Raw genomic sequence first — 19,138 nt, forward strand, 5'->3', positions numbered from 1 at the left:
AGGGTTGCATCAGTATAAATGAGTCAAAGGATTGGGACAATGATGGCCCCTGGAATATCTGATATCTGGGCTCCATCTCTATCACCCATAATGCCTACAGCCATCACTCCGACTATGACAACCATGACCTATCTTAATCTCTCTTCTTTTAATTCTAAACTTATTTTTATTTTAAATTTTATTAATTTAAATAATTTTACTGTTAAATATCTAAACAAACGCCAGCTCATTTTATTTAATGCTGCTAATTGAAGGGAAAAAAAATTGAAATCTTAACAAGTACTGAATAAATTAAATTAAATATCATTTTGGTCTATAGACTTCAAACCTTATTTTATTTTACTTCTTATATTTTCAAATATCTAAATTTAGTTAATGTATTTTAAATAAATCCTAAAATTAGTTTTTATTGTTAGTTTGAAGTTAATTCTTATTAAATAATTGGTGGAATAATGATAATAATTTGTATATAATTTTAAAATTTTATCAATGGCTATTTTATGAACAATATTTTTATAAATATGGATTTGTTTTTAAAATAGAAAAGTGGCGTTATATTTTAAATATAGATTTATATACAAGCTCTTCTTGTCTATTTTTTTCTTTTTAGAAGTTTCAAAATACCCTAAAAAGTAGATGAAAATAATACTATTGTGCTTTGTTATTGTAAAATTTATTTGAGAATGAGAAATGTGAATTTGAAGGGGGAAGAAAAGAGAAGGAAAAGAGGAGGAAAGAGGAGGAAAGAGGAGGAAGAGAGAGAAGAAAGATGTAGAGAGTAATCTTGTAACCGTAGGTTAGAAGGAGCGGGTACATCAAAAACTACTAAAAGAAAGAGAAGATGAGAGAGATCTAAATCAGAAAATGGCAATGGCAATGGCAGCCAGCTGCTCTCTGCTCTGCTCTGATCTGCTCCAACTTAAAAAAGGCCTGACCCATTTCCTGAATTGTGATGGGATTGGGGAGCCAATCATCTTCCTGCCTTTCTTTGTCTTAACCTAATTCTTTGTGTTCTTTAATTCAAACTTTAAATCAGCTCCAACATATAGCCATTATATCAACTAATTCAAAATTCCGAACTCGCAATGACTTGAATCTCCCAATAACTTTTTTCTTCATTTCCAATTCTCTCTAAATGGTTGAAAGAACAACAGTACGTGGCCCATGTTTTGTGCACATTATAGAAATCTTTTTCCCAAAGTAGTTACTTTTAGTCTCTTGAGTAACGATTTTGTCTTTGAACTTCAGTTTCAAATGATTTTGTTTCGATATCTATTTTCAAATTAGCGACATTTTAGTCTATAAACTTTTGCATATAACAATTTAGTCTTTACCGCTAAAATTATACACGTAGATATTTTATCTAAAAAACACTATAGTTTATATGTTGCTGAAGAAGATGAGATATTCTATGAGATGGGCTCGATTTGGTTGTTTTACAATTTTCTTGCGATTTATTAGATGTTTAGTCTATTTGACAAATGGTTATATAGTGATGTTGGAACTTCTCATACGTTTAGGTCTCAGTCTCTGTTGTCCACTCAAACTCTCTATTTTTCTTTTCTTGTTAGACATTCTATGGTTTCAGATGTGGAGAGACTGTATGAGCACTTAAATCCAATGTTCAAAGTCATATTTTTTAATTAAATAATTTGTTACCAAGATGATCATATGGTTAGGAATCACGAATCTTCGCAATAGTCTGATATTGTCCACTTTGAGCATAAGCTCTCGTAGTTTTGCTTTGGACTTTTTCAAAAGGCCTCATACCAATAGAGTTGTATTTCTTAATTATAAACTCATGATCATTTCCTAAATTAGCCTATATGTAGCTCCCTCCCAACAATCTTCAACACATATCCAAGATAGACATTGACAACTATGTGAAGGGTAAGTCTCTACTCTCTATATTTAATTTGAAGGCCCTTGCATGAGCACAAGAATGCCTTTTCATATATTTTACATTTCTACTTCATCCCATTCTTCCTCCACTTCAAATAAGTGATAATCTGTCTTTACAAGTCTTTGGAGATCTACAACTTTGCCCAAGAGTTCTATCCTTCATTCTGATTCCTTTAAATACGCTCTTATCTACCCAGACCTTCACAGTAGCCCGAGTCCATTAATATTGAGAGTTGTCATTAGCAATTTCAGCTATGTAAGCATTTTTTTTTGCTGAAATATTGTAATTTCTTATATTAGTCAGACTGAGAATCGATTAAGCTAACATTATAATGTAGTTAGCCCTCCTAAAAAATTCTTGCTGTTGTTGCAAGTTATCAGATCTCAAAATAGGTTTCAACATTCAATAGAAGAATAAGAAGCGTGGATATATAGACGCCTGGTTAGTTAAAAGTAATATTAGAAAATCCCTTTGATCATCAGCAAAAATCTTAAATAAAATTGAACTTTGATGGGTAGGATTCTAACTAATTTGGTACAGTGAAAAAGGAGAGGAAAGAAGAATGGCAATGAAATCAAATTAAACAGTATGGAAACAGAAAATTGGTGGCTGCAAAGTGGTGAATGATGAAGGAGTTTGAACGAGAAAAGGATAGAGTCAATGCATGGTTGGTCATATCAGGTAGGGTCATTCCACGCCTCTATAGAATTATATATAATGCATGAAAAGTTGCATTTACATTGCATGCCATTGCTATTAATCTATTATTATTATTATTCTTGTTCTTGTTATAATTGTATTGGAAATACAATCCATTATTCTTCCACCCACTCGCCATCCTTTCATTTCAGTTCGCCCCTTTTTTCCACTGTCCCCATTTTTTTTCCTCTGCCATTTTTTTTCCCCTTGTACTACTTTTCTTTTTAATAATAACTAGGTAGGTCTTGTACATCCCCATTCATATGTTGTTAAAACTTTCATTGCAAAACAATTCTAGACTTGAAAGTCGAACCATTATTTAAGATAGAATTGTAGAGGTGTGATAGATTTAGGATTAAAATGCGAGTGTTTTAAGTTATGGGTTTTGTATATAATACAGTTGATGTTGTGAGTATATATGAATTCTCTTGGGAGGAGAGGTGAAAGGGTGGATTAAGTAGCCTTTCTGAAAAGCTCTGATTCTTCATCGTACAATGCTTGTGCTCAATTTCAGAGTCGTTTTGAATCATGGGTCCCCTTTCTTTTTCCCTCGTTTAATCTCTCTCTTTCTATCTCCTCTTTCAGTTGCTATAGTGCTCATATTATGAGGTTAGAGGGGTCTGCCCTATCAGGTTGAATAGTAGAAGAGATGATACGGATGTTGAATTTGGCACTGCTTCAAAACTAAACAGTTCTTACTCTGTTTCCCAACTGTTTATGCTTCTGCATAGGAATCATCTTTATTCACGAACGTCTACTTAAGGTATGCTACACTGATCAAATTTCGCCCAACTTTAGATCAACATGTAGGACATTGTGATTTGTTCGTAAGATAGTTTCAGATTTTGAGTTAGTTTAGTTTAGAAACGTTTCATTTTTATGCTGTTGGTGTGGTTTTTGAGAGCGTCAAATAATAAACTCAAGTGTACTTTGATTGATGGTCGATAAATTTCAAGTGTTAAGAGCCTATAGAATAGACTGTTAACCCATAGAATAGACTGTAGAGGAAGTTAGAAAACAAGTGGATTTGATTTGATTTGATTTGATTGAAGCAATTAATTTTGTCAAGAATCACGTTCTACCGTTACAGAAATCATTGGAATCACTGTTTGTAGTTGGATGTGTAAAGGAAGAAGACGAACTAAACCGACACATGGACAAGCTTTGTCGTCTTGCCCTTATGATTTTTTCTCCCCTTAACAATTTTTAGTTTATAGCATTAACATAAATTTTAAAAAGAAATTGTTGTTAGGAAATTGAGCTGGCATTTAATATTGGTAAGTGGTACAATAAATTGGGATATTGTTGGTGTGTGTTGTTGTGTAATAAGTGTGTGATTGGGGTGCGATGCCACGTGCAAGAACCCCACGAAAGCTGTTATAAATAATGACAGGTCAGTTTCAAGCTGGTGCCGGAATTAAGGCGACACGCCTATGAACCCCATCCCATTATTTTTTTCTTTTGGAATGAAAATTCATTCAATCATATTAAAAGTCAACATTAGTTTTAACGTTGATTGATTAGAAAAATGATCCCCTTTTAAGAATTTATGCTGTTGGTATTTGAGAGGGGTAGATGATAATGAAAAGGATACCATATTCGGACGAACATGCAGAATGGATGAACCAAAGATGCCATAAAGAAAACCTGCTTGCTTACCATATTCTTGGCGGATGAGTTTTGGTCACATCTGAAATGAATTAAAGGACATGTTTGAGGTCATTCTCTAGCTTGAGAAAAATTACAAACTCTACAACCTTGTGGGCACTATTCTTTTCCCGGGGTGTTCGTAGTAGTGACTTAGGGGTTGAACTAATTGGATGTAATTATATATGTTTGTGGTGGTAATTCATGAGTGGATTATTATCATAATTTTGTCGTCGTATTTAGAGTTGGGTGGATGATTTAGATATACCAAAGGAGGAAAATTATTTGTATATTAACATATATAACCCAATGATATATAGGAGTTGGTTTTCTCTCTCTCTCTAGAAATTGTTTATTTTGGTATACTAAGTTTTAATTATAAATTTTGTGTTATAAACTCGAATTATAAATATGTTTTTAATTACTCTAAAATTTATACATTATTTAATAACCAAATAAACTTTGTATGAGTCCTTTCCTATTTTATTTGAGATATACATTGGTTTTGCTTAGGAAAAAGAAACAAAATTATTTATTTATTTGTTTAACTTAAAGCTAATAAATGAGACAGAAGTTAAAAGTAACTGACAAAAGGTGAAGTCAAAATCCATTCCCTAAAATAGCAAATTTGAAAATAGTGAAATTGGAAATAAATGGATATTTTAATTCATTAATTGTAAATGAAGATGAAGATGAATATGAATATGAATATGAATATGAAGGGGTGCCCAAGCCCCTGCCCCCGCCCCTGCCCCTACTCCTACCCCATTCCATGTCCATAACTTTGGTTTTTGTTTGCTCCTCAAAACCCTAACATCTCATCCTTAGTCTTCAAGTTCCAAGACACACACAAAACTAAGTCCCTTAAAACTCCCACAAATCAATACCATTTTTTTCTATATATATATATATATAATTTTTATTATTATTTTAGTAAAGCAATAAAGATAAAGATTGGTACTACCACCACCCTTTTCTAAAATAACATTAACAATAATAATCTACTTTCTTTCTTTTTCCTACCCCATTTTCGTCCTTCATGTTTCCCCTTATAATTTTATTTTCAAAACTTCACTTCATTCTAAATTTACTTAAAAACTTCTCCATTTTTTTTTTTAAAATTTGCTCTCTAAGATCTCCAATGACTCACTTTGAATGCTTCATGATTTTGAGATGAAATTATCAACCTATTTTTGTGACATTATGCAACTTCTCACATGTTTGTGTAACATGACATGCAATTCACAATCATGTTACTGATTATGATATTTGTAGGAGTGAAGACTGCGATCTCTAGGAACCAATATTGTGAAACCTTGGGCCTCTAAATTGTTAGGCAGGAGCATTACAAAAGAGGAAAATGAAATTGTTTGGGAAGTAAAGGCAATGGAGATTTGAAATAAATTTGAAAGCTTATATAGCATATACCACAAACATATATATAAAGATAGGTCGGAATTCCATTGCATGATGGAGCACAAAATTGGTGGTGTTGAGAGCCAACCTCTCCAACATTCCCTTAGCAATGGAATTGGTCTTAGCTTTAGATTTCTTGTGGATTTTTGAATAGAAACAAACAGGCAGACACTGTGACAGGGAAACCTAAGCTTAACAACACCTAACTAACTAACAATCAACAAACATGTGTGTCTCTCTTTTTTTTCTTTTTTTTTTTAAAATTATCTTAAGAGTCTAAGACAGTGGAGCCCTTTGGGGAGCCCCCTTTCTCCGGCTACCCAAAGAGAGAGCAATTGGAGGGAGGAAGCCACTGGCATTCTTCTTCGAGAAAGCATTGGGCGTGATTTGGGCGTGCTCGTCGTCGTCGTCGTCGTCGTCGGTGAGTTGGGAGGCATCCATCGGCAGTCCTTCCAATTGTGAAAACCCAAAATCCGACTCTTCCAACCTCAGCAGAATGGTGGAAAGATCTGCCCCTTCAAACACCATGTGATCCACCTTGCATGAGAGGGAGCAGAAATGGAAGGGGTGTTGAAGAATTCTGGCGCAAGTTAAACAAACATTGGAAGGGGCTTTGCAAGGCCTAGACTGTGGCCTGTGATTCAGGAATATCACTTTGGCTCCATTTATGGTGTAAGGCTGCACAACGCAACACAGACCCAGATATTGAAATAGAAATAGAAATAGAAATAGAAATAGAAATAGAAATAGAAATAGAAATTAGAGGGAATTTATAGAAATTTATAGTTGTAGTTGAACCTGAATATAAGAACAGTGAATGAGGTTCTCGAGATCGGCAAGGCGAACCACGTCGTGATAAACATAGCGTCGAATCTGGGAAATTAATTGAATGGGAATGGGAATGGGATTAAGAAGGAAAGGAAAGGAAAGGAAAGGAAAGGAAAGGGAATGATTGTTGTACCTGAAGAAGAGGAGGATGAGAGCGGTGAGAAGGAAGGCAGTGAGGGCAAATGGGGAGGCAACAGTGTAAGCAGAAGACGTTGCACTCGTTCTTCCTCCCAGACTGGTGGAGCCCACAGGGGGCGAAGAAGGACTCAGAGATTAGGGCTTCAAGCCATGCAGGAGGTTTCACCATCATTCTCTAACCATTGCGTTGCCCCCTTACCTTACACTGCCCTCTATCTTCTTCTATCATTCTTCTGCCCTTTTTGGATCATAACAAAACTGGGCTTCTTACCTTTTCTTCTCGCACCCACGCACTGCTCCACTCCATACTACTACTATTTAACACTACTCCATGCTACTACTATTTAACACGACCCCATCGGATGCCAACCACTCCCTCCCTATGTTCTTGCCTTTCTCCTCACAAAAAAAAAAAAAAAAAAAAAAAAAAAAAAAAAAAAAAAAAAAAAAATCTTTTTCTTTTTTCACTATAATTACTTAAATAAATTTGTTTTCCATCTACTCGGACTCAACTCTACCAAGTATAGGCCCAATCTCAGTTTAGACCGAAATTTAGTGGGCTTAAAGCATTCTTTTTGTCCGAGTTTGATCGACCAACATTTGTACGTCTCTAGTAACTTACTTAAGTTAGTATCCGTTTATATTGAGTTTTAGTTACATTTTATATTAATGTATTATTATTATTTTAAAAAAAATATATCTCATTTCTGTCTATGCTTTTAATCTTATTATTGATTGAACCCGAGATAATCTACAATTTTCTCAGCTAAATCCATGTTAATTTCATTTATCTGAAAAAAAAAAAAAGCATATAGAAAACAATATGAGTTGACCCAGAAAATTAATAAAGCAAAATTAAATTGAAAATAAATTATTGGGGTTGAAATAGTGAAGGAGTATAAAATTGAATTTTTGAAAAATGAGGGACTCACAAATACTCATAAATAATAACTTCATTTATGCTTTTCAAATCCCTACCTAGGGTTCCCCAAAATTATGTACTGTCCCATCCTAACCAAAATATTAATTCATTAATTAATTAATAAAATTGCCTACTTTTTATTCTCCCAGAGATTGATTATTGACATTAAAATCCTGGCAATGGGCTGCCTCGGCCCACTACAATTTAAAGCAGGCCGTAGAGTTGTACCTTTATCTCGGCCCATGCATTGCATTTAAGCACACTTCTTTGGTGGTCCAACATGTTCTTTTCTTCTTTTCTTCTTTTCTTTTTTCACACATATTTCAAAATACAAATATTCAAATTTCTGATCATTTATTTAGGAAATGGTCATAAAAGAGTATTATAATAATAATTCAATTCAAGTATGATGTGTAAAAATGATAAATAATCACCACTTGTTAGGTTGGAGGGAAGCATCCAATCTGGGCCCTTCATCCCCTTCTTTACTTCTTCTTTATTCAATTAATTTACTTTTTTTTTTTTTTTTAAATATATATGATTAGATTTATAGTTTAGCTCTCATATTATTATATATAACATACATTAAAAAATTTAAACCTATGTGCTATATAGGTAAAGATGCATATATATATAAATTTATTTTGTATGTATAAATGCATTGTCTAAGCACCTCAACTACATATGGTATCCACACATTAATTTATTAATAAAAATAGTAATAAATGTTGAATAATACGAGGACAAAGATGCCAAATTATTTGAAACATTTCACCCAGCTATTATATAATATTTAAACTAATTTATGATTTTATAAATAAATAAATAAATAAATAAATAAAATAAAAGCAACACAAAAATGGTAAATGATTCAAAATTACATTATATATTTCTGTTAGTAAAATTTTGATAAAGTGCATCTTTTGTACCACACGTGTAAAAGTGGGCCTTAACATCGAAATGTAATAATTTTTAAAATTTTTTGTACCACTATGATTTGGTGGGTTGGTTAATAAATGGTTTGGTGAGTTGGTTAATAAATGGATTGGTGAGTTTAATTGAGAATTCAAATTGAATGTATTGGAATCTTCATTACTCGTTTTGAAAGTTATACCAAACTTATAATTCATGATTCAACCACATTAATAGCTTTATTAAACACACAAATTGCTGAAATAAGCTTTAAAATTGAAGGCAAGGAGCAAAACGAGAAGAAGAGCATGACTATGTAATTAAGAAAAGAAATGGAAGAATGGGGTCATTTTGGTCATCCTACCTTCTACCAGGTGGTTATACTCACCCATTCCCCTCTCTTCGTCCTTACTGTTCTATAAGCTCTTATAACCAAACCACACACCGACACCCAAATCTCAACTATCATTCCACATTCACCCCCACAGATCTGTGACTCCTACGCTCTCTTTTCTGTTCTATGACCGACCCAATGGCGGTGGTTGGCTTCGATGCCAATGCGCCGTTGACGCCTCAGCAGCAACCGCCACAACAGCTACTGCTGCAACAACCGCCGCAGGCCTTGCTCGAGCGCCTCAAGGATTATGGCCAGGAAGATGTTTTTTCTCTTTGGGATGAGCTCTCCCACGAAGAGCGGGACCTTCTTGTCAAGGATATTGAGGTATACTTCCCTTATCTCTTCTTCTGAATTCACCTTCTGCTGGATCCCCCAATTCTCTGTCTGATTCTCTTAGTATCGTTGCTCACTGCTTGAATTTGTGTTTCATGCATTTCAGTTAGCTGAGAGATGAGTGTGAGAGTTCAGTAATTTTCAGAATTTTCAATTTCTCGTCGTTTTTTAGTTTCTATGCAGCTAAAGAAGCTGATTTTGCTCATTTCTTTGGTGTCAAATTAGTTATTTTCTTTTCTTGTGATGTTCATCCCCGATGCGCAAAGCATGATTGTAACATGATTGTAACATGATTGTCGATGCTCTTTTTCAGAGTTTGGACCTTTCCAGAGTAGATCGAATCATTCGATGTTCGCTTCGTTCTCAAGGTTGGTATCTTCATCGTGTCCTCTTTTTTTTTTTTTTATTTGATTTTTATTAAATCGAATTGCATTGAGGTTGCAGGGCTACCTGCGGCTGCAATTGAGCCCGTACCCGAGAGTTGCGTGTCGACACTGGAGGAGCGAACTCTTGAGGAAAGAGAGAGATGGTGGAAGACGGGGCTGAAGGCCATCTCGGATGGAAAGTTGGCTGTTTTGCTTTTATCTGGCGGTCAGGTATAATTTTCCATTTCTCCTTAGAATGTTTGAACTTTTTGGCAAAACTTGATTCGACTGCTTCGCATTGATTCCCTTTGCTTTGTGTCGACCTTTATACTCCACTATTAAGCTTTATCGATCTAAGCTTGTGATGCACTTTAAGCGATCCTTCTCTTTTTAGGTACATCCTTCCACCCCTTCCCCTCGTTTTTTTTAAAAGAAATTTCTGATTAATACAGATAAACTAAAACTACCTTATGGAGAGGTCCATGTCCAAATAAACTGTGACTTTCACTTGATACTTATCACGATGAAACAACTCACCTCGTGGCAGCTCCTTTATGGAAGATGATAAATTCCTAGATGTAAGAATTGAAAAAAAAAAAAAAGAAAAAAAGAAAAGAGGAAAAAGTACTACCCAGAAATCGAATTATTTATTTTGTTTTAAAATACTTTCTTTAGTGTATAAGATGGCATCGCAGAGACGAATAGTTACTAAGGAGTCCATCACGCTTGACTAAATTATTTTTTAATATATATTTATCATTTTTATACAAGAAGAAAATTCAAAGTCAATAAATCTATGCACTTATATGCTAAAAATGAGTTTGATGTATATTTCTCTAAGAATGTTAATTTTGTTCTATATGATCATGTGTCTATTTGATATGTCTAAAATTTTTTGAGACTTATATTGACTTTGTACAACTAGGGTCTAACACATATCCATTGTGGTATTCAAATGCAGGGAACTCGGCTGGGCAGTTCTGATCCTAAGGGATGTTTCAGTAAGTAAAATCAGATTCTCTGAATTAGCAATTACTTTAGGGTTCTCCATGGAGGTGTAATTTAAATTTATTTGATGTTTTAGTCTTCTATTTATTTACTTGTTGAATTATCAATTTACACAAGAAGCTTATACCTTTCTCGACTTTCTGGAAGTGTGGCAATTCACATGAAAAGCTTCAATTTACATAAGAATCCAATAGTTGTCCGAGTATTTTCAAACTATTGGGTACAAGGACGATTAATGACTTCAATATCTTTCCTCTCTCTCATACACTCAAAATAATTGAATCCTTATACTTTCTAATTTCATATTGCATTGAAGGGAGGAGGAAATTCATAATCATATTTGTTCCTATATTCATATCACCAATACACTCGAGAATTTTTATTTTTTTTTATACATCTTTGTTAGATATTGGACTTCCATCGGGGAAATCCCTTTTTCAACTTCAAGCTGAGAGAATTTTGCGTGTTCAAAGATTAGCTGCTCAAGCCACGACTGATAGTAAGTTTTCAATTTTCAGTATTCTTACCTTTTTGTTTTCTGTCTACCCCTGAAGGTTGGGGGGACCTTGTGGCTGTAACCAACTTTCGGTAGAAGATATCGGAGTCGGGCTTTAATTCTGAGTACTAGAGACTTTAGATAAGTTTATATTATAATGGATGTTAGTGACAGTTATTGACATACATATTGATCTCAGATTCTACCGGTTCTGCATCGATTCATTGGTATGTGATGACCAGTCCATTTACTGATGAGGCCACTCGCAATTTTTTTGAAACTCAGAGATATTTCGGTTTGGAGGCTAATCAAGTTATAATCCTTTAGATGCTTATACATTTTCTCATTTTTCCTTGCTTGCTCTGGTACTCACTTTCACCATATCCGGGTTGCAGGTCACCTTCTTTCAGCAGGGTACCATTCCTTGTATATCCAAGGATGGTAGATTTGTGATGGAGACACCATACAAAGTATGGCTTCAAACTTTTTTCCATATTAATTGATCAATCCCTAGTTATCCATATCATATCATTTACACGCTATCCTACTTTTCCTCCTTCCCCCATCATGCCCCCTGGTATGCGACTCTTTTAGAAAATCTTAAATTTCTCGAGGTAGAGAATGTTGTGATGGAAATACTTATTATTTTCCTGAGATCGTGTCAAAATATTTAGCCTATATTTGTATTTGATGAACTAAAGAGGCAGGGAAGAATCTTATGAAAAGAATTTGTTGGAAGTCAAGGGTACAGGGCAATAATACATAGTGAATGAACACTGGATCGATAAATTGGTGGCCATCTTCTTTGGGTCCCAGTAATTAACATTACGATGATTTTGATGTTATTGAGCTCCATATCTTTGCATCACACTGTAATTCTCTAATTCCAATTATATAAAAACCATGGTTGTAAAAGTTTGAATTTTTAAAAGCCAGGTATCTAAGGCTCCAGATGGGAATGGAGGAGTATATGCAGGTAAGCTGGTCAAACTCATAAGCTCAAGTTGTTGGCTACTTCTAACTCTATTTTTTACCCTCTTATGTGAATCTGTTGTTTGTTGATCAGCTTTAAGATCCTCAAACTTATTAGAAGATATGTCAGCAAGAGGTATTAAATATATAGACTGCTATGGAGTTGACAATGCCTTAGTGAGTAGCCATATCAACTGAATTTTCTTTGTGCTGGATACGTGATTTTGCAAAAATTATTAATATGTTTCAAACTTTTGCATCTTGGTTATAGGTTCGCGTGGCTGATCCAACATTCTTGGGTTATTTCATTGATAAAGGTGTATCAGCAGCAGCAAAAGTTGTTCGTAAGGTAATTAATCTAATTATTTATTATACATATGGAAATAGATTAATTGTTTAATTTTCTTTTATTAAAATCTTGGTTCTAAGAAGCTTTTGTCTTGAATAAATTTTTGTGTGTTAGTTGCATGTCTCTGATAAAGACTGTTGGCTTCTATCTCTTTTTAGATATTGTTACACTCAGGATGATGGTGTTTGCTGTTTGGAAATGCATATAATATAATGTAGAGATTATAATCTTTGTTCTTTCTATGTGGAAGGTGCACAGTAGAGAACCTGAACATTCAAGTATATATATAAAAAAAATTATGTGGACTCAAGTCAACGACCGAGTATTAAAAATGATTTAGTTTCTTGGCGCATACTTGTAAAAAATTTCTCATGTCTGGTTTATTACTTCTCTGACATTGCCCCAATGAATGCCCGACAAATGAGATTGATGCTTTAACATTTTCACTGGCCTTAGCTGACCCTCATGCGTTTTTCAAAGAGTAGATTGTGTTTTATTTTATTTTATTAATTCATTTGGTTTCAGGCATATCCCCAAGAGAAGGTTGGCGTATTTGTCCGACGAGGTAAAGGGGGACCGCTCACTGTGGTCGAGTACAGTGAATTGGATCCATCACTGGCTTCTGCAATCAATCAAGTAACAGGGCGCCTTCGTTTCTGTTGGAGTAATGTAATGTTTGTTTCACTTTTTTCTTCAGCTGAAATAGTATTTTGGACGTATATTACTTTTTTGTATATAGCCCAATTATTTGCAAAAGCAGTTTTTTAGGTTCGTTCAGTTGGATAAAAAATTAGTTTTTCAATATTTCTTTACTCCTAAATTTGATGCCCGAAAATGAACTTTTAGCAACCTATTTAATGGCTGCCTGCTACTGTGTACTGTATTTACTTTTTAGTCAAATTTCATCTACAATCCTTACTCTTCTGCATCAATCGGCACCCGCACTTTGCAATCAAAGTGATGTTCTTACTCTTTAGATTACCTAATCCAAGGCCCACTTTACAAATAGGAAGAACAGTAGTTCGCCAATTAACTCAAGTCCACTTTTGTTTGATCGTCTTCTTTCGTCGGACAAAAATTTCCATACCAAAGCCCTCGAAAATTGAGGCAAGTCCGTTCAATCTAGGATCAAGATAAAGCCACTGTAAATCATCCCCCAACACCTCTTGGAACTGATTTCTTTGTATGTGCATGGTGGCTCAACATAACCATATTTCCGAAGTAAATAGAAGATATAAGTGTAATATTCTCCAGCTCTGTAAGTCATGAATAGTTCATATCTTCCTGAGCCATAGAGGTCAAATGCTAGCTACCATTTAGGAGTGTTTCGTTCTTGGATATCTTGTAGTTCTTTCCATATATGTGCGTGTATAGTAGCATAATTAGTCATATTACAGAAGTAAATATAGGACAGATGTAAAAAATAATATCCACCGGTATGATCTCTCTTTATCAGGAACCCAAATACATATCTTCCAGAACCATCTTATGAAGGTCAAATGCTAATTGCCTGCCATTTATGAGATTGTTTCGTACTTGGATTTGTTTTGATTCATTCCATGTATAGTTGTAAATTGTAATACGTTCTTTTAAATTTTATAGCCTAACTTCTTTAGTACTAAAGATCATATGTCCTTTTGATGGAACAAAACCTTTAATCCTTTTTCAGAACTGCACTCTATACTACTAATTTATCATGTCACTCTCATCTTTTATGCTTCTAAACTTTTCATATCATGAATATGAAACTTAAATGTGTTCAAATTTCTTTTTTCATGTTCAGGTGTGCTTACACATGTTTACTTTGGATTTTCTAAACCAAGTGGCAAATGGTCTTGAAAAGGACAGCATGTTAGTCTCTCTCTCTCTCTCCCTCTCTCTTCCCTCCATTCAAAATTTTTATAATGGAACGAAGGATTCAACTGTCCATTTGATGTTTCCCTATCCTGGTTTGTTATGATGGTCTAACTGTTAGAACCTGTTTTAGGCCTTGCAAATGTTTTGAACCATTACTCCGTTTAGGAAATGATGAAAATGCTCAATGAATGATTATGGTTAGATTGTTGGATCGTAGTCTACTCTAGTTTTGATTGCTAAGGTCTATTTAACCCGGAGATGAACAAGGATCTACACTTTTTTTTTTCTTCAATTTATTTTTTCATAGAATCTAAATTTCCCTTTTACAATTGAATGTTGTAGAATTAGTGATACATTTCAACTCCAGACTTGGTTTACATTGGACATTGATGGATGATTTTTGAATATGAAAAAGCTTCTTAAATCTAGTATGGAGTTGATTAAATATTGAGCTCAGGCTTGGATTTATTTGATATTCTTGTGGTTCTGCTTTCGTGTATTCACATTTTTGTTGCATTTCAGCTTTCCTAGCTATTCAAATAAATTTGAAGATTTATCTCGTTCATTTTTCTTGATTAGTCATGTAAATCTAGTTTTTATGCCTGGGATGTGTTTTTTCTTGGTATACAAGGAGAGGGAGAATCTGATCTAGCTTAGTTGTCAAATGAGGAACATCCAGTTTACAATCTATCTTCATTAGGTATTGGGTGACTAATAACCGTGTTAAGGGCTAGATAGATGAAATAAGATTAGTATCACAGTTTCAGAAGACTGCTAGTCTTCAATTTGTCTTATTTTGTTAGCAATTCTGCAGTTTGTATATATATCATGAAGAGCTTGCTCATATGCTTCTTCTAACTGTAGCTACCATCTGGCGGAGAAAAAAATTCCTTCTATTCACGGGCATACAATGGGATTAAAAATGGAGCAGTTCATATTCGATGCATTTCCTTATGCTCCTTCTACTGCACTGTTTGAGGTGAAAGCATCTCTTGTATATATTCTTTTGAACTATTTTAGAGCGTTCTTATCGCCTTACTTAGTGTACGAGGTTCATTTTTCGTATCTTTAACTAGATCTTACGAGAAGAAGAGTTTGCACCAGTGAAAAATGCCAATGGGTCAAACTTTGACACTCCAGATAGTGCTAGACTTCTTGTTCTTAGACTCCATGCTCGCTGGGTGGTTGCTGCTGGTGGATTCTTGACACATTCAGTGCCCTTATATGCAACTGGTATATTTGTGAATACTTGAATTATAGATAATGTTCATAAAATATCTTCAGAACTTCAGTGATTCATTATACATATAAACTAGAAAGAAAAGATTTTGCAAACTTACTTTGATAGCCAAATATCTTCACTAGACTATGTTACTAACTCTTTGAAATGCAGTATTCTGATGTAATATATATATTTGATATTGAACCCAGGTGTGGAGGTATCACCACTTTGTTCATATGCTGGAGAAAACCTGGAAGCAATATGCCGTGGAAGGACTTTTCACGCACCTTGTGAAATTTCTTTTTAGTCGAGTCAATTTTTCCAAAATCTATTTGTGAGTCACCGGCTTTATTATTTCAGAGCAACCATTGAAAATGAGGTCCATTTTTCTTATACTTGTGAGGTATAGTGTGAATCATTTAATGCTTTGTGACATCAAATGACTGCTTATTTGGTTTTGTTAATATAAATATTCCCTAAAGACCATCGAAGATTGTGTGGGCTTTAGCTGCCATTGATCTTATTGGTTATTACTATCAGGTTATAAAATTTATAAATTTATTTGGGCAAATATACATCATTAGTCGTTGGAAGTGAATTCGTTAACTCAATTCCACCCTTCAGATTGTTCATAATTGTTATTATTTTCGTTGAATTGTAATTGTCTAAAATGAAGGCTCTTTCCCCATCTCGATCGGCAGAAGGTATAGTCCAAGTGTGCCTGCTTACAGTTCAATTACAACAGGTTTATCTCTTATAATTACTTTCTTCCCCCTAAGAAAGTAATAATTCACCATTCATAAAGCTAATCCACCCTACAAAACGTCATTTCTTCTATTGAACACCTAGTAAATGGACTGGAGAAGCCCCACAACAAAACTAGTCTACAGCTTTAATATAGGTCCAATAAGGCAGCCGGATAACTTGGGGGCTCCTCTTCTTCACTTTATTGATACAATATTCTACAGGCGGATGCTCCGTTAGAAGGGGAAGACTCCCATTTACAGAATAGAATAGTACAACACTTGGGCTACCCATTTGCAGAATAGTACAAAAACACTTGGGAACTCGTAATCCACAATCCTACCTCCTCCAACGCTTAAGCCCTAGAGTTTGGAGTAATACTCTTATTATATCTTTCATTTATAAGGGGGCACTCCAAGAAGTGGCTCCATTGAAGCTAACTGTTGTTGGAGAAACCTGTAGACTGTTTCAGTTTCCATGGCAGCGATTCTAACAACGGTGCCAATTCCCTAAATGTAAACAGTAACATTTAGAATTCGTAGTCCACTTAGAAGTAGTTACTAGATCCCAACAAATTTGGAGGCCATGCTTACAGGAAAATTTATCTACAATGCATTCTTTTTTATTTAAAAAAGAAGAAAAAAACTAACCTTGGGGCCAAAGACGCTGGAAGAAGCAATGATTCTAGGTTTGGCATACAAATGATCAGAGTTCTTGTTCATTTGGGCTCCACGGGTAGAAGTAAAAGGAGAATATAACTGGTCACTCATCATCTTTTTCACGTTTTCTCGAACTTCGTCTTGGACTTTCTTAACCCTTGGCCTGCAGTGAAGCCACCATCAACAATGATGTAAATTAGAAAACAAATTTCCTGATCTTCATAGGTTCAGAGTACTCAAGTGCCTACCCCAAAATGACAACCATTGCAATGACTTGGTATCCATGCATGCGTTCTATTATAGAGTTCGTGCTTCCTTGCTCTAGAAGCACCTGCAATGAAACAATATATGGTTTCAGAAAAAGATCTTAAAGAAATTGTATCATCATACTCCACTGTAGATGCTAGTATAAAGCACTTCTAGTTAAGCAATTATAACAGAATGACAATGCAGTGAGAAGGGAATATGATGCAGCACAGTTGGGGCATCATTCTGGATTCTTATTCAATCACGATCCCTCACTACTATATTATCAAGCAGAAAATAGACAATAGACACAAACTCAATGAATCTGTGCATAAAATTCTAGTTAAGCAATTATAACAGAATGAATCAGTGAAGACACTTTTAGCTTTACCGTATCAAAAAACAATGGATGGCCGTCTTCTAAGAATATTTGATTAGTGCTCTTGAAAAGATTGAACTCCCAAATTTCTCCCCTCCCATGGCGTCCACTTGTAAACCAATCAACAAGAACCAAACTAGATCCTGAATCAACTCTAAACACTTGTTTCTGCGCATACCTTGCGGTGGCGAAGCATGTCACTGGATCTGGAAGTACCGCCAAAAGGGCATCACTACCAATCCTTGCCTACTGCAGAAGAATGCTAAACTTCATCTAGCTACACAGACATATATTTATGGAAACGTAGAAAGAACTTCAAAACGAACCTTGAACTCTAGTATCATAAAACAAACAATAATGCGAGACATTAAAGTAGTTTCAGAGCAATTAATATTAAGGCAGATATTAACAATCTTCGTCTTGTTACCTCCAATAGTTGTTCAGAGCGCTCTTCTCCCCGGGACTTGTAAACCTAAAGCAGCATAAGATTGCAAAATAGATCAAGTACCAAGAACAAGATAGATCAAGTACAACACACTTAACATGGGTGGTTCCAAATCCACTAAACAAAAATAAGGAAGTGGCGAATTTTCTGAAGATTGATCACCTTAGTAGAAGACTGGGTCGTTAGGGCTGCAGTGCAGCCATCTTTAACGGTCAACTCGCACGAAATTGAATCTCCCTGCCTCAGAAAAACGTGCCCCGAATAAGAATGATCAAAAGAAAAAATGTAAAAAATAAATTGAAAAGGGCAAATGTTATTCATCGTACAGAGACAATGCCGCCGCCATAATTGAGAGTGTAAATCCAAATAGCATCAGTTTTGGAAGGACCAACCTAACAGAAGAACCACTAGAAGCGATTGAACATATTTGGTTAATGACGGAGAAAAAGATGATTAGAATAAAACAACAGACCTTTCTGGGAATGATGAATTTGATGGGATACTTAGAAAAGCATCTGCTAACGGCTGATTTTCCTGCAACTTTTTCAATCACCACCGCACCGTCGACTTCCATCCTCAAGCACAGCAAACAGCAATTCAATTACACCTGCGAGCGACCACTAGTTTTCTTTCTTGCCTGACTAGCGGAAGAACACAAAAGGCCGAACCGGATTTCGGCCCACTTTTATAATAGGCTGTTTCACGTTAGGTTTAGAACTTAGGCCCACTTTCTCATTGGGCTGCTTCATATTGGGCTGAGAGCTTAGGCCCACTTTTATTTTGGGACGTTTCGAGTCAGGTTCTGGTTTACGGCCCATATTAGTATTGGGCTGTGTCATGTTGGGTATAGGATTTAGGCCCGCTTTTGTATTCCGCTATTTCAACTACAAAAGGCAGGGTCCAATTCAATTATAAAAGGCTCGGCCCAATTCATCTATAAAGGCAGCCCAATTAAACTATAAAAAGTGAGACCAATTAAACTATAAAAAGACTGAGCCCAATTAAACTCTGGCTCGGCCCAATACAACTCTAAAGGGCTGGGCCCAATTCAACTAGAAATGCTCGGCCCAATACAAATATAAAGGCTAAGCCCAATTGAACTACAAATGGCGGCGCCTATTTTAACTATAAAGGCCCGGCCCAATTGAACTATAAGGCTGGGCCCAATTCAACTATAAAGGCCGGGCCCAATTCAACTATA

General features: G+C 35.1%; 3 protein-coding genes and 1 long non-coding RNA gene across 7 annotated transcripts; 2 read left to right on the plus strand and 2 right to left on the minus strand.

Moving 5' to 3' along the window:
- The first annotated feature begins 739 nt into the window (after positions 1-739).
- Positions 740-3,643, plus strand: LOC111781773 (uncharacterized). 3 transcript variants are annotated; one of them, XR_015414484.1, is made up of 3 exons: positions 740-1,890; positions 2,100-2,584; positions 3,188-3,643. It is a non-coding gene; the product is annotated as an uncharacterized LOC111781773 (long non-coding RNA). The 3 variants fall into 3 exon arrangements; XR_015414485.1 differs by lacking the exon at positions 740-1,890 and having other exon boundaries at positions 1,901-2,158; positions 2,277-2,584; XR_002813013.2 differs by lacking the exon at positions 740-1,890 and having other exon boundaries at positions 1,901-2,584.
- A 2,267-nt stretch (positions 3,644-5,910) lies between these two features.
- LOC111782151 (protein RGF1 INDUCIBLE TRANSCRIPTION FACTOR 1-like) lies at positions 5,911-6,907 on the minus strand. Its single transcript, XM_023662958.2, has 3 exons — positions 6,627-6,907; positions 6,464-6,538; positions 5,911-6,343 (listed from the first exon to the last, which is right to left on the minus strand). The coding sequence occupies exons 1-3, from the start codon at positions 6,801-6,803 to the stop codon at positions 5,942-5,944; spliced, it is 654 nt and encodes a 217-aa protein (XP_023518726.2). The 5' UTR covers positions 6,804-6,907; the 3' UTR covers positions 5,911-5,941.
- A 1,853-nt stretch (positions 6,908-8,760) lies between these two features.
- Positions 8,761-15,978, plus strand: LOC111781415 (UDP-N-acetylglucosamine diphosphorylase 2). 2 transcript variants are annotated; one of them, XM_023661980.2, is made up of 15 exons: positions 8,762-9,186; positions 9,509-9,563; positions 9,640-9,791; positions 10,522-10,561; positions 10,975-11,067; positions 11,264-11,376; positions 11,460-11,534; positions 12,001-12,040; positions 12,131-12,213; positions 12,308-12,385; positions 12,911-13,054; positions 14,169-14,236; positions 15,107-15,221; positions 15,319-15,475; positions 15,674-15,978. In XM_023661980.2, the coding sequence occupies exons 1-15, from the start codon at positions 8,986-8,988 to the stop codon at positions 15,769-15,771; spliced, it is 1,512 nt and encodes a 503-aa protein (XP_023517748.1). In that variant the 5' UTR covers positions 8,762-8,985; the 3' UTR covers positions 15,772-15,978. The 2 variants fall into 2 exon arrangements, with proteins under 2 accessions (XP_086976162.1, XP_023517748.1); XM_087120036.1 differs by lacking the exon at positions 10,975-11,067 and having other exon boundaries at positions 8,761-9,186.
- Positions 15,979-16,328: 350 nt separating this feature from the next.
- Positions 16,329-18,596, minus strand: URED (urease accessory protein D). Its single transcript, XM_023661510.2, has 8 exons — positions 18,410-18,596; positions 18,264-18,329; positions 18,100-18,174; positions 17,920-17,964; positions 17,505-17,738; positions 17,116-17,198; positions 16,859-17,030; positions 16,329-16,717 (listed from the first exon to the last, which is right to left on the minus strand). The coding sequence occupies exons 1-8, from the start codon at positions 18,509-18,511 to the stop codon at positions 16,604-16,606; spliced, it is 891 nt and encodes a 296-aa protein (XP_023517278.1). The 5' UTR covers positions 18,512-18,596; the 3' UTR covers positions 16,329-16,603.
- Between the last annotated feature and the right edge of the window lie 542 nt (positions 18,597-19,138).

This window comes from Cucurbita pepo, chromosome 19 (genome assembly GCF_057944985.1).
Source record: "Cucurbita pepo subsp. pepo isolate OVF chromosome 19, ASM5794498v1, whole genome shotgun sequence".
In the NCBI taxonomy this organism is placed as follows: domain Eukaryota; kingdom Viridiplantae; phylum Streptophyta; class Magnoliopsida; order Cucurbitales; family Cucurbitaceae; genus Cucurbita; species Cucurbita pepo.

What these genes read in the sequence shown, in the direction of transcription:
- LOC111782151 (XM_023662958.2), bottom strand. Translation starts at nt 6,803, where the DNA reads ATGATGGTGAAACCTCCTGCATGGCTTGAAGCCCTAATCTCTGAGTCC. An exon ending in CTCATCCTCCTCTTCTTCAG is followed by an intron (nt 6,539 to 6,626) that starts GTACAACAATCA and finishes TTAATTTCCCAG; the next exon opens with ATTCGACGCTATGTTTATCA. An exon ending in TTCACTGTTCTTATATTCAG is followed by an intron (nt 6,344 to 6,463) that starts GTTCAACTACAA and finishes TGCGTTGTGCAG; the next exon opens with CCTTACACCATAAATGGAGC.
- LOC111781415 (XM_023661980.2), top strand. Translation starts at nt 8,986, where the DNA reads ATGACCGACCCAATGGCGGTGGTTGGCTTCGATGCCAATGCGCCGTTG. An exon ending in TGATCCTAAGGGATGTTTCA is followed by an intron (nt 10,562 to 10,974) that starts GTAAGTAAAATC and finishes CATCTTTGTTAG; the next exon opens with ATATTGGACTTCCATCGGGG. An exon ending in CTTCTACTGCACTGTTTGAG is followed by an intron (nt 15,222 to 15,318) that starts GTGAAAGCATCT and finishes ATCTTTAACTAG; the next exon opens with ATCTTACGAGAAGAAGAGTT.
- URED (XM_023661510.2), bottom strand. Translation starts at nt 18,511, where the DNA reads ATGGAAGTCGACGGTGCGGTGGTGATTGAAAAAGTTGCAGGAAAATCA. An exon ending in ATGGCGGCGGCATTGTCTCT is followed by an intron (nt 18,175 to 18,263) that starts GTACGATGAATA and finishes TTTCTGAGGCAG; the next exon opens with GGAGATTCAATTTCGTGCGA. An exon ending in CGACCCAGTCTTCTACTAAG is followed by an intron (nt 17,965 to 18,099) that starts GTGATCAATCTT and finishes ATGCTGCTTTAG; the next exon opens with GTTTACAAGTCCCGGGGAGA.